We start from the raw sequence: 14,417 nt of genomic DNA on the forward strand, positions 1-14,417 counted from the left end.
TGTAGCTTTAATCACAATGGTGATTGTCTTTTAAGCCAAAAATCGGTTAACTAAATGAATTATTACTGTAAGGTGTTCAGTTTCATGCTTTAAATGCTGTGAAGGTTCTACACCAGTGAACGATAGTCAAATGAGTATTTTATTAGCCAATTCTTTTGTAGATAAATTACATTCTTCCAATGAATCTCAGCCTGGCATCTGCTTTTTAATGTTGTCATTTCAGTCAAGTCAAGTCTGAACGATTACTGCAAATTTACAGTTGTTACTGTTTCCATTATTTCATCACAAAAAGCACAATTAAACAGTTACAGATCTTGTAGAAATGGTTCACAGATACGATGTTGGATGTTGTGAAATACCCACAATATTTCATCGGCGCAGTTGATGGACATCTTCAGGTGTGATGAGCGCACTGCTGAACAATGAATGAAGCCTAGCATTTATGTCAGTTGAAGTAGAAAACATGCAGGTGTGAAGGCACAATATTTGGTGGCTTATAATGAAGATTTCTTGATCGGTAGTGGGAAGGACAGCTATGCAACCTGTTGGACAATGAACAAAGAGCTTCAGTGCAATTGCTATCATTCATACTGTGCACTACTGTTGGCCATTCCAGCACCCTTTGTCATGAGCCACATGTTGACATGCACATCTAAGCTGGTATGTGATCATCCTTGCCATTGTCACAAATAACTATGTCCTCAACTAAGCTTCATCCCTTGTATTACCAATCATTCCCTGTGACTTTAATAACATTGCTAGCATTGGATTCCATGCTGTGCTAAGTTGGGATCCTGTGTCTGTTCAGGAGCTCTGTTGAGCAGCGGATTCCACCACTTGTCTAAATATGTTGTCCTACTACGAAGACATCACTGAGAGAGTTATGGTATTTCTGTAGTCCATATTGTGCCCCATATTGAGATAATGTGCAGTCTCTGCAGAGTTCTCTGGCTGGTCCAGATGAGATTGTTGTTGATGTTCAATACACCTGTCTTCTATGGTGTGAAACATTTGTCCACTGTATGATTTCCTGCAGCTACAAGGAATCTTAAAGAGAGCAGGCCTCCTTAAACCAAGATTTTTTCATTGAGCCTAGAAGAACGGAATGGTGCATTTAACTTAAAATTTCTTCAGTAATCTTCCTATTTCAAAGATACACCACTGAGCCGGCCAGAGTGGCCGAGCAGTTCTAGGCGCTTCAGTCTGGAACTGAGTGACAGCTACGGTCGCAGGTTCGAATCCTGCCTAGGGCATGGATGTGTGTGTCTTCCTTAGGTTAGTTAGGTTTAAGTAGTTCTAAGTTCTAGGGGACTGATGACCTCAGATGTTAAGTCCCATAGTGCTCAGAGCCATTTTTTTTTTACTCCACTGACATATCACAAGACGACAATTCATCTTTGTTCTTCACTTTCCTCCAATTCTTCACATTGTTTAACATGTGTCAGTGTGTAAGGCGTAGTGAAACTCCCAGTAGGAATACTCTTAAGTTGTCTGTATCCAATATGCCTCTTGCTGTGTGGACCAACATTCTAAGCATGTCACTTCATGGTGAAGGATGATGATAGGTGGAGGCCTGTAAGTATGTCTGTGTGTGTAGGTTTATGGAAAACAGTGTGGCATGTGGTGACATCATACTTTCTCCGCACCAACGTGTCCAGGAACAGTAGTTCATGATTTTTCTCTATCTCCATTGTAAACTTGATATTAAAATGAAGAGAATTTAGTTGTTGTAGAAATATCGAACAATGCAGAGCCATGGGGTCGGACTGAATATATGTTACCCATATATCACCAAAAGCACCCACATTTTAACACTGGAGTACTCTCTCCTTGAAATATTCCATAAAAATGGATGACAAGGGAGTAACCATTGCAACAACAGTCTGTTCAAAGTATTAGTCACTGAATAAATAATAGATTGAGGTAAGCATGCACTTGAAACAAATCAACAAGTTTCCTTTCTAGTGGCAGTGGCACAAAAATGAAAAATTAGACCGTGTTGAAACTCTCAAGTACGACGGTTGACTGAAAAGTAATGCCTCCACCTTCTTAACTTTGCAACAATTGGCAGCATTGGTATGCAGCAACTACTGGCTTGTTCCGTAGCCTCTTCTCTACAGCTCCAGTTGGTGGGAAGCCTTAGCATTGGACAGTTGTGCTGTTACAGTGTAAAGTATGGAACCCTGCGCAGATGGTTGGTCAAGGTGATTAAAGCAATGTGCAGTCACTGAATTCTTGACAGTAGAAGGTGTCACCCCAAAGGAGATTCTGTATCCAATTGGCTGGTGATTATGTGGAAAAGTGAATATTGGTAACTAAAGATGACATTCTAAGGATTATTTATGCGTTTATTACAATATTCCCATCCAAACCCAATTAATGAAGGTGGAGGCATTACTTTTCATTCAACCCTCGTATATCTGATGGTCCAAGTATAAGTTCTCAGCTGACATTGTGGGCCTATTTGTGGATAAAGGTAACACAACTGTCATCCTCTACTTATGCTAGATGAGCCAGCTTCTGGACCACTCTGCATTATCACACACTAAGTAAGGAGCCTACAGGCCATATATGGTGAAGAACTTTAGAGCTCCACAGAAACAGCACAATCTCTGATGTTGGCACAAAGAGTTCATAAACAGGCACCCATTTCTCCCAGACTGTACAAATTGCCTAAGATTAATAAGGATAGTATGCCACTTCAACTAATTTCTAGTGATTTTGGGACACCAACACACAACTTGAGAAAACGTCTGGCAGCGCATCTGAGCCATTTGGCAGAGAAATGTGAGCACCACTTGCCCAACTCAACTCGAACCCCTTCTTTTGATGGCACAATAACTTATATCCTGTGCCATCAGATATACTCACAAGTTTTAATGTGGTCTCACTTTTCTCTCAGGCGCCAATGTAGGAGTAGCTGTAGCTCATTGGCGAGAGGCTGGATGGGGAACTTGGTGATGTATTCAAGCTTGTGCTCATCTCAACCTGTTTTTTATTCAATGATCAATACTTTTAATGGACTGATGGCCTTCGCAGTGCATAGTCCCTTGTCACCTGCTGTGACTATCGTTTCGTGGGAGATTTCGAGGAAAAAATTCTCTCCATTCGGCAGATTTAAAACATACATTTATTTGGTGATATGTGGTTGACACCTTTGTAATCTGGCCCCACAGCATTTCATTGCTGGATGCATCCCTACATCATCTGAAGCCTCTCATTTACAGTGGAGATGGAGAAAAAATGGCAAACTACAGTTCAAGGACATGTTGGTGTGAAGAAAAGATTATGGCATCTTGGGTCACACTGTGTTCCATAAACCTACACTCACAGACTTACAATTACAGGCCAAAAGCTGTCACCATCCTTTGCAATGAAGTGTCACGCTTAGTATGTTGGTTAACAGAGCATGAGGAATGTCAGATTCAGACAGCTTATCTGATAAACTATGACTACAAAATTACCAAAACTCTCTCACTGATGTTTTCATACCAAGACATAATAATTGAGGAAGTTGTGGAAATACGCAGCTTGGCACATCTGGTGAACACACACAGGATTTCCAACTTCGCATAGTACGGGATCCCAGTGCTGGCAACATTAAAGACAGTGAGCACAGAGGGGGAACTATTGGTCATATGAGGGATGAAACCTTGGTGGCGACATAGCTATACGGACAGCAGTGAAGATGGTCACTCGCCAGTACAGACGCATATATCAGCATACGGCTCCCAACAGAGGGTGCTGGAGTGGTAACAGCAGTGCACAGTATGAATGTGAACTAAAGCTTCTGATTAATTGTCAGACAGGTAGCGTAGCTGCCCTCTTCACTACCAGGCAGGAAATCTTCACTATTTGGCCACTGTATTTAGTGCCTTTATGCCTACGTATTTCCTACTCAGACTGTCATAAACAGGTGGTTTCAGCATGGTGTTCATCACAACAGATGTTGGTCAATTAAAAAACTAAAATCCGCCTGAACAGGTCATGAGGTCCCAACAGTACCGACAGGCCACCATGTCATCCTCAGTACACAGGCATACTGGATGCGGATATGGAGGGGCATGTGGTCTGCACACCGCTCTCCTAGACGTTTTGTTAGTTTACGAGACCAGAGCCGCTACTTCTCAAGAAGTTGGTCAGTTATTCTGATGAAATATTGTGGGAACTTCGTGACGACTTCCAAGTATTTCTACAACTAGTCCATCAGGAAAACCTCAAGCAACACAGTAATGTATCTCTTCGACTACTTACATGCAGCATGTTAATGGGCATGATGTCAAAGCCTGATGTTGACAGTTTTTTGAGAATACCTCTGTGGGCACGTTTAAGTGTGTGTTACTGAAGTCTTACACAAACAACCATGTTTATGTTCCCTTCAGCCAGTAGATCTTAAGTTCTAGTTGTTTAGTTGGAATATTTGTGAACGTTTGTCTTTCAGGTCTCTGGTTGATGTTTTTGACTTCTTTTTATTTCTGTCTATTCTAAAATGTTGTTCTCTTCGTGTCTCTGCGGATTTAGCACATTTAACTTTTGCTGAGAAAATAACAAGTCATCATGTTTGCAAAGGGAAAAAAATCTCTATTTGTCCTAAATCAGGTTTAGTTAATGGTGTATAAATAATTTAAGAAGAAAACATAACAGCTCGATTAACAGTTAAGGTGCTGAGTTGTTGATGGGCACATAAACAAGACTCAAATTGTTGCTAATTTTTGGAGGAATCTTTGTTCATGCTTCTACATTGTTTCAGCACTGGATCTCAACTAGAGTGGGAGGTAATGTTGGGTGGAGTGGGAGAGGCAAGAGAGCATTCTGGAAATAGGAGGGCTGGTTAGGGGAAAGGTGAGCGACAGATAGGAGGGACAGGCAACAGGCACATGGGATAGGAATGTGATACAGGTGAGATTGTCCTGGATCTAAGGAGGACAAATTGTGTGGAGCACGCTTCATGAAGGAATGGATTGGGAGGGGGAGATGGAACAGAGGAAGAGCAATATTGTGGGAAGGAGGGTGTGAATGCAGGATGAGTGAAATTATGGTAATGGGGCAACGGCAGAGGTGAGTATGGAGCAGTGCTAGTGGAGATTGAGGGCAGGAGAATTATGAGATAGAAGGATGTATTGCTAGTACATTTCCCATCCGATTCAGAAACGCTGATGTTGGGAGAAACCTGATGGCACAATTTGTGAAGCGGCATTGAAACTGAGCATGTTGTGCTCAGCAGTGTGCCCTGCTGGTGTGGTCAACTTTGCTCTTGCCCACAGTTTAGCAGTGGCCAATCATATGGGTGGCCAGCTCTTTGAAGGTCATGCCAATGTAAAATGGTGTGCGGAAATTCCTCTGTTCTCTCTCCCCCTCTCAACTCACTCATCCGTAAAAATATGTATGGCACACAACTCCACTCTTACAGCAGACAGAATGAGCTCACCACAACATTCCTATCCTTTGCCCCTGCTGCCTAACCCTCCCTCCTGCTCTCTGCCACATCCCCCACCCACACAACCCTGTTGCTTATCTCAGCTGACACAGCCTATCTCCCCAGTCAAATTGCAGTACCACCACAACGTGTGCGTGTGTGAAGACAAATTGAAAAGTGTCACTTCTTGATCATGAAATGGCTATACTTAGGATTCGACCAACTTGATTGCATCATTGGCATTTGTCTTCCTGCAGTTCAAGCAGAAAGTTAGAAATAATTGGTTTTGAGTGGTATTTTTGAACACTCCAGTTTTCTACGAAAATACCTATACAGTTACTCCGCAAGCCACCGTAAGGTGTGTGGGGAGGGTACCCTGTAACACTAATTGTCATTTCCTTTCCTGTTATACTCACAGTGAGGCAAAAACAGCTGTCCACATGCCTCCACATGATCCCTAATTTCTTGTATTCTCATTGTCCTTATGCACAGTTTGTGTTGGCAGAAGTAGCAATGTTCGTCAGTCAGCTTCAAATGCTGCTTCCCTAAATTTTCTCAATTGTGTTTCTCAAAAAGAATCTCACCTTCCCTACAGAGATTCTCAAAGCATCTCCATTAACACTTATGTGTTGTTCGAACCTGCCCGTAGCAAAACTAGCAGCCCACCTTTGAATTGCTTTGATGTCTTCTTTCAATCCAACCTGGTAGGGATCCCAAACACTTGAGCAGTACTCTAGGTCACACCAGCATCCTATATGTGGTCTCCTTTACAGATGAACCACTGTTTCGTAAAATTCTCCCAATAAACCGAAGCTGACCATTCGCCTTCCCTAACACAGGTCTCACATGCTCATTCCATCTCGTATTGCTTTGCAACGTTATGCCCAGATATTTACATGACTTGACTGTGTCAAGCAGGACACTAGTAATGCTGTATTCGAACAGTACTCGTTTGATCTTCCAGCTTATTCTGAACTTTCATTTTTCCAAATTTAGGGCTAGCTGTCATTCATCACACCAACTGGAAATTTTTTCCAAGTCGTCTTGTATCTTCCTACTGTCACTCAACTTCGACAGCTTACTGTACACCACAGCATCATCAGCAAACAACTGCATATTGCTGCCCACCATGTCTGCCAAATCATTTATGTATACAGAGAACAACAGCGGTCCTGTCATACTTCCTGGGGCTCTCCTGATGATATCCTTGTCTCTGATGAACACTGGCTATCGAGGACAACATAGTGGGTTCTATTATTTGAGAACACATTGAGCCACTCACATATCTGTGAACTTATTCCATATGATCGTACCTCTGTTAACAGCCAGCAATGGGGCACCATGTCAAATGCTGTCTGGAAATCTAGAAATATGGAATTTGCCTGTTGCCCTTCATCCACAGTTCTCAATATATCATGTGAGAAAAGGGCAAACTGAGTTTCGCCCGAGCGATGCTTTCTGAAACTGTGCTGATATATGGATATAAGCTTCTCAGTCTCAAGAAAGTTTATTTAATTCATACTGGGAATATGTTCAAGGATTCTGCCAGCAAACAGAAGTTAGGGATATTTTCTGTACTGGAGTTAACTGCACTTTTTTCCAGTTGCTTGGGACTTTGTCCTGGGCAAGAGATTCACGGTAAATGCAAGCAAGCTTTGCTTTTAAATCTTTCTCTTGTTTCTTTATGCCAGGTATGCTTATTACTATGTCGTCCATAAGGGAGTCTGTCCGATGGCAGTATGTTTGTAAGATTCTCCTGTGTGAGCGATTTCTTGAACACGAAATTTAAAACTTCAGCTTTAGTTTTGCTATCTTCAACTGCCACACCAGACTGGTCAATAAGGGAATAAATGGAAGCCTTAGACCTGCTTAGCGATTTTACTTAAGACCAGAATTTTTGTGGGGTTCCTCTGCCAGATCTTTTGCTATGGAGTGACGGTGGTTGTTGTCGTATGCTTCACGCACTGATCTTTTCACAGACAAACAAATCTCTACTAACCTTTGCTCGTTATCATTTCTCTAGTAACCTTCGCTTGTCGTCGTTTGTGATTCTCTTTTGAACTGAGATTGAATCAGCATCTGCCAGATATCGTTATTAAACCATGGTGGGTCTTTTCCATCCTTTATCCACTTACTAGCACATAGCTCTCCAGACCATGATTTACAATCTGCTTAAACTTTGCCTATAATTCCCATACATCCATCTTACTGGAACTAAGTGATGCGAGTACCCTAAGTGAGACACTAATAACTGCTCCTCTCCTAACCTTCTTGACTGACTTATTAACTTTTTTAATCATAGTTGCTATGGCATCATGATCGTTAATCTCCATTTCTATACTGACACTGTCAATAAGGTCTTGACCTATTTGTAACAACAAAGTCCAAGATATTTTCATTGCATATGGGCTGCTGAGCCAGCTGCTCAAGACAATTTTCATGTTGTTGTTGTGGTCTTCAGTCCTGAGACTGGTTTGATGCAGCTCTCCATGCTACTCTATCCTGTGCAAGCTTCTTCATCTCCCAGTACCTACTGCAACCTACATCCTTCTGAATCTGCTTAGTGTATTGATCTCTTGGTCTCCCTCTACGATTTTTACCCTCCACGCTGCCCTCCAATGCTAAATTTGTGATCCCTTGATGCCTCAGAACATGTCCTACCAACCGATCCCTTCTTCTAGTCAAGTTGTGCCACAAACTTCTCTTCTCCCCAATCCTATTCAATACCACCTCATTAGTTACGTGATCTACCCACCTTATCTTCAGCATTCTTCTGTAGCACCACATTTCGAAAGCTTCTATTCTCTTCTTGTCCAAACTGGTTATCGTCCATGTTTCACTTCCATACATGGATACACTCCATACAAATACTTTCAGAAACGACTTCCTGACACTTAAATCTATACTCGATGTTAACAAATTTCTCTTCTTCAGAAACGATTTCCTTGCCATTGCCAGTCTACATTTTATATCCTCTCTACTTCGACCATCATCAGTTATTTTACTCCCTAAATAGCAAAACTCCTTTACTACTTTAAGTGTCTCATTTCCTAATCTAATCCCCTCAGCATCTCCCGATTTAATTAGACTACATTCCATTATCCTCGTTTTGCTTTTGTTGATATTCATCTTATATCCTCCTTTCAAGACACTGTCCATTCCGTTCAACTGCTCTTCCAAGTCCATTGCTGTCTCTGACAGAATTACAATGTCATCGGCGAACCTCAAAGTTTTTACTTGTTCTCCATGAATTTTAATACCTACTCCGAATTTTTCCTTTGTTTCCTTTACTGCTTGCTCAATATACAGATTGAATAACATCGGGGAGAGGCTACAACCCTGTCTCACTCCTTTCCCAACCACTGCTTCCCTTTCATGCCCCTCGACTCTTATAACTGCCATCTGGTTTCTGTACAAATTGTAAATAGCCTTTCGCTCCCTGTATTTTACCCCTGCCACCTTCAGAATTTGAAATAGAGTATTCCAGTTAACGTTGTCAAAAGCTTTCTCTAAGTCTACAAATGCTAGAAACGTAGGTTTGCCTTTCCTTAATCTTTCTTCTAAGATAAGTCGTAAGGTTAGTATTGCCTCACGTGTTCCAACATTTCTACGGAATCCAAACTGATCTTCCCCGAGGTCCGCTTCTACCAGTTTTTCCATTCGTCTGTAAAGAATTCGCGTTAGTATTTTGCAGCTGTGACTTATTAAACTGATAGTTCGGTAATTTTCACATCTGACAATTGATATGCAGCAAGGGAAGTCAAACTGCATTCAGAAGAAAGGCACTTCGACTGTCACAATTTTATCAGTGAACTGTCGAAGTATTCATAATAAAGTTCCAGGAAAGTTCTTGGTGTCAAATTATTCTTGGGACAATTTTCATAACGTGTCCAAAAGTATTTCGCCTGTCTGTCTGAACGCCCCTGTAGTGAATCCATATACGCTTTGTTGACCGTAGACTTTCTTTGAATGACTCTACAACTGTCACAGCAGAATCGGGTGGCTGGTAAAAACATACAAGAATTAGCTTGATTTCACCCGCCCCTGTTATACGCAACCAGATGACTTCACTGTCACACTCAATTTTGGCCTTAATAGAGACAATATTTTTGTCAACTGCTATGAACATTCCTTCTTCTATGGCCTATAATCTGTCTTTCCGATATACGTTCCATGACTTGCTAAATACTTCAGAGCTTTCCACTTCGGGTTTTAGCCAGCTCTCTGTCCCAAGAATAATTTGACACCAAGAACTTTCCTGGAATTTTATTATGAATACTTCGACAGTTCACTGATAAAATTGTGACAGTCGAAGTGCCTTTCTTCTGAATGCAGTTTGACTTCCCTTGCTGCATATCAATTGATGAGTGTTCATCAGAGCACTTCAAACTAATGCCTAGTCTAAAAAAAAAGTCATGTTCACTCCACAAGTACTCTGCTACCTGGGTAGCTGCTTCCTTTGTGCAGTGCACCCCTGACCTATCAAGAGGAGTCCTACAAATCCCATACAATAGTGCAGGTCTAGAAATCTGCAACCAAGACCATCACAAAGTTGACAAAGCCTTTGGCTGAGACCCTCCACTCAGCTTCTAACCAAAGGACCCCGATCAACCCTGGGAACAACGCTGCAAATTGCGAGGTCTGCTTGCACCCCGCGCATGAGGCTAGGTCTTCCCCAGCTCCGCCAGCCACCTGTACAAACGTTGGATCGCCTGAGAACCCATGCGACAGGCATCGTTGGTGCCAACAGGAGCCACAACATGCAGGCGACTGCACCCTGCACACTTGATAGCCACAGGCAAGGCCCCCGGGAGTGCACATTGGCTTTATTCCCAGTCCTCAACGCTATATGCATAAAGGGCTCCATAATGAGCATAACATTTTCCACCCACCATTCACCCTGCTGTGAGGTGGATCCATTGCATCGGGTGCATTAGGAGGTGCCTTGGAAGCAGAGCCTGTGGGCAAAACACGTGACAACTGAGGTGTCACATGCGATGTCTCTCATTCTCTGCTACCGCTGCACCTAAAGGCAGCAACCTGGAGCTGACCGACCACAGCCAAAAGGACATTCAGCTGTTCGTGAACTGCAGCCAGCTTCTCTTGCATCCACACTCATCCTAGCAAGACTAACTGAAGAAGTGAACTACAGAAGCAGAAAGTTCTAGATATACAACTAGCTACCCTCCTGATTGGTCACCCATGGATGCCGATGTGTTAATGAGCTATGTAGATGGATGTTCAGTGAGCAACTATTGCCCTACACACTGAATGAATTTACACTTACAAAAACGCAATTTCCCTGGCTTCAAAACTGTGGAACCATTGCATGCAGTACTATCTGTTGTAACGGGTGAAATAAACTGATGTGCTTTTGACAGCAAAGCCATGGGACATGAGAAGTGTGGGTGATGCCAGCCTGCAGCTCCTGAGATAAGCTTGAGATAGAAGGAGCTGGCAGAAAGACTGTTTAAATAAAATTAATGACATACAGCTGAGCTGTATCAGATCTGTGTGTAGGATTTTAGGATGATACAGAAAATTTTCCTTTCACATTCTGAACCTGTGCATTTTAATTTCTCATACTCATCACCGAGCATAACAAAGTGAAATAGTTGAGTTCCATTTAACTATGGTAACAGAACTTGTTGGAACTTGCGTGAAAAAAAGCAGCTTATAAAGAAGCTAAAGTTATGAGACTCTTGTACTATTTATTGGGAACCATACATCAGATGTTTTTGTAAGAAACATGTGCTAATGCATAGGTGCACAATTAGTTTGATACAAAGTGTAATAAGAAGCAAGTTACGAATGTAAAACATGTAACCTGCCATAACCTGTTTCATAACTTGCCACACAAGAAAGTTACTAACCATTATTAACTGTACAGGAAAGAGGACAAAAAATTATTTAAAACACAGTACTGTACATGAAAAAAGCTAAATATAAATATGCTTCTAATTCTGCAACTGTGTCTGAAAGACCTAACAAAAAGAGAGATGGAAAATACTTATTAGTTAGTGAACAGTATTCAAGCATGTAGTTTTTCTTTTGTATTTGATTTGGTCTGAGGCTTGCTTGATTATTGAAAGCAAAGAGATTATCCACTGCTGGCTTGCTGGGCCTATTGTAACTTTACCAGCTGACAGTCACTTTTCAGAGTTTTTATAGGACTTCACAACTATTGTAGCAGTCGTAGGGTACACATAGTCCAACTCCCGGCTGTACTCCACCCTTACAAAAAGTGAAGGATGTAAGTTGTAATGGGAAAATTGTAGACCAGCCTGCTGGTTTGGTTTGCTGCAAAATTCATGAGCATATTCTCAGTTCCAATATAATAAAATTCCTTGAGACAGAAGAGGTTTTGTCCGTAAATCACCATGGATTTAGAAAGCACTGTGTGCGACTCAGCTTCACTTTTCCTCACATGATATTCTTTGAACCATGGATGAAGGACAACAGGCAGATTCTGCACACAATCTGCATCAAAGCCCTTCTGGACACTTATGCTTGACAGACAATGGAATCTATGGGGTTGATTATGATTTCTCCAATCTAGGCTTTTGTTACAGTTGACATGGTGCTCCTCTCAACACAAACTAACGGTGGTAGTTTTCATTAAGATGGTTCCCAACAACCCTGCCTCTCATAGAATCCAAAAGCTCAGTCGTAACAAAGTTTTATCAGTGTTAGTTACGGACTGATGTAGGTACATTCTTCACCACTGCTTGAACTGCTTAAACACCATAAGGTAGAAAGGGGTATGACAGGTGTTTATTTTATTTTGTCCTACACCTTTACTTCTATTGGTAATTTATGCTTCCATGATATAATCTATGGGGTTGATCATTTTTAAGTACAATATTTTGACATAACCATCTTAATGAGATGCAGAACTTCACTGTACATGATGAAGATGACCTACTCAAAAATATGTGCACTAGGAATTTTTGTGGTTGCTATGTAATACAAATGATTATCCAAGAGGTTACATATACAGGGATGGAGAAAACAAAAATAACTGACACTGTTGAAAAAATGTTTGATGTGTATGAAAAATCTTTTGCATCCAAATTTGTAGAAGCATATCACCGATAAAAATACTACATTTTAAGGTGGCAGTACACACACACAAATGCTGTAACTTACCAAACGAAAGTGTTGGTATGTTGATAGAGACAATAAACAAAACACACACACAAATTTCAAGCTTCCGCAACCCAAGGTTGCTTCATCAGGAAAGAGGGGAGAGGGAAAGACGAAAGGATGTGGGTTTTAAGGGAGAGGGTAAGGAGTCATTCCAATACCGGGAGCAGAAAGACTTACCTTAGGTGGAAAAAAAGGACAGGTATACACTCGAGGTACGAGGGGCGGCAACTTGAAATTAGCGCTAATTTCAAGTTGCCGCCCCTCGTATCTCACCTGTCATTCAACAACATCTTTGCCTCTGTACATCCACCTCGACTGACATCTCTGCCCAACCTCTTTGTATTTACATATGTCTGCCCATGTGTGTGTGTGTGTGTGTGTGTGTGTGTGTGTGTGTGTGTGTGTGTGTATACCTGTCCCTTTCTTCCCCCTAAGGTAAGTCTTTCCGCTCCCGGGATTGGAATGTCTCCTTACCCTCTCCCTTAAAACCCACATCCTTTCATCTTTCCCTCTCCTTCCCTCTTTCCTGATGAAGCAACCTTGGGTTGCGAAAGCTTGAAATTTGTGTGTGTGTCAACCATCTCTGCACAGGGAAGTGTAAAATGCTGTAAAATGCTATGTTGTTGTTCATTGGGTGATGTCTTTTTGCTATGTGGAATTTTATTTAATACAAGCTTATGTGCTTATTTTTGCAAAACATCAAAAGTAATACAAATTACAAATGAGTGCTGTCAAGGAAAGGCAGTACGTTGTGCTTGTGGAAACACATTACAAGTATAGTCTTTGATGCACAATCTTGTCATGACTGTTAGTGGAATTGAAAAGTTTGTGGCAACCAGTCTAGTGCTGGACACAAATAAACTGCCAAACACGATAACAGTGGAACATAATAAAACTTTCATGGTAGTTTACCATTTAGAAACTAATTTTTTCTTTCTTAATTTCTAGATGACAAATGTAATTTTCTTTTAATTTTATTTGCAGGAAGCAACTATTTGTGATGTAGGTGTTACAGTTTACCAGCATGGTAAAGTGATGATATTTTGAAGACTGATTTATTGTACAAAGGTGACAGTGTACTGTAAGATAAGTATAGCTTCATAAGATACCAGAGCCTGAAAATGTATTGACATTTGACAATGTATTACGCAAATTTTCCGCAAGAGTTGTTGTTAACATCTTTGGTTTACACTTCAGTAATTGGAAAGAATAAAGAAACTCATTGGAAGGAAAATTAAAAAAATAACCAATAATCTGGTTCTTATTGTTAACAAATTTATTGGAGCCTAGATGATAGCTCGACATGCTGGCTACTTAGAGTGAGAGATTTCCTCAAATATTACATACTAGCTTGGCGCTCGCTGCTTTGCTTGCATAGACTGTACTGTCTGTACAGATTTCTCTTGTTTCTCCTTAATGGAAATTTTATGTTGTTCATAAATTGCAGTATCTAAACTTTTCACACTAAGGCCAAATTAGGGTGGTATTTTCCGAAAGTACTTCTGACCAAAAAGTGGTTCTGGTAGCAGGAGTCCAAAGTTTTTGTTAACCATGCCTTGAGTTCTTACGGCGACAGAAATTTTCATCCCCTAACATACAAATCTTTATATCTACCTGAGAAATGAAATACTAATTTTCATAGATTTAGCTTAATATTTTTTAAATATAACAAAATATTTTACTAAAATTTTCATACCCTTAGGGATAGAATTTCCAAAAATAGTGAAACAAATATTTTTTTTAAATTCCTAACAGATAAGGCATAAACAAATTTTCATAGATTTAGCTTTGAAAATACTTCCATAATAATTTCATAAACCTTCTCATCCCCCGTTTCACTTCCATAGTGTGC

The 14,417-nt window shown here is 40.9% G+C and overlaps 1 protein-coding gene across 1 annotated transcript in view; it reads left to right on the forward strand.

The window, feature by feature from the left end:
* The window catches only part of LOC124790054 (hexosaminidase D-like), a 187,509-nt gene extending 173,703 nt beyond the window's left edge, over positions 1 to 13,806 (forward strand). Inside the window, exon 7 of the mRNA XM_047257613.1 lies at positions 13,550 to 13,806. Coding sequence (XP_047113569.1) covers positions 13,550 to 13,566 — 17 coding nt within the window. The 3' untranslated portion in view covers positions 13,567 to 13,806. The remainder of the gene's footprint in view (positions 1 to 13,549) is intronic.
* Positions 13,807 to 14,417: the final 611 nt, after the last annotated feature.

Source organism: Schistocerca piceifrons, chromosome 3 (assembly GCF_021461385.2).
Source record: "Schistocerca piceifrons isolate TAMUIC-IGC-003096 chromosome 3, iqSchPice1.1, whole genome shotgun sequence".
In the NCBI taxonomy this organism is placed as follows: domain Eukaryota; kingdom Metazoa; phylum Arthropoda; class Insecta; order Orthoptera; family Acrididae; genus Schistocerca; species Schistocerca piceifrons.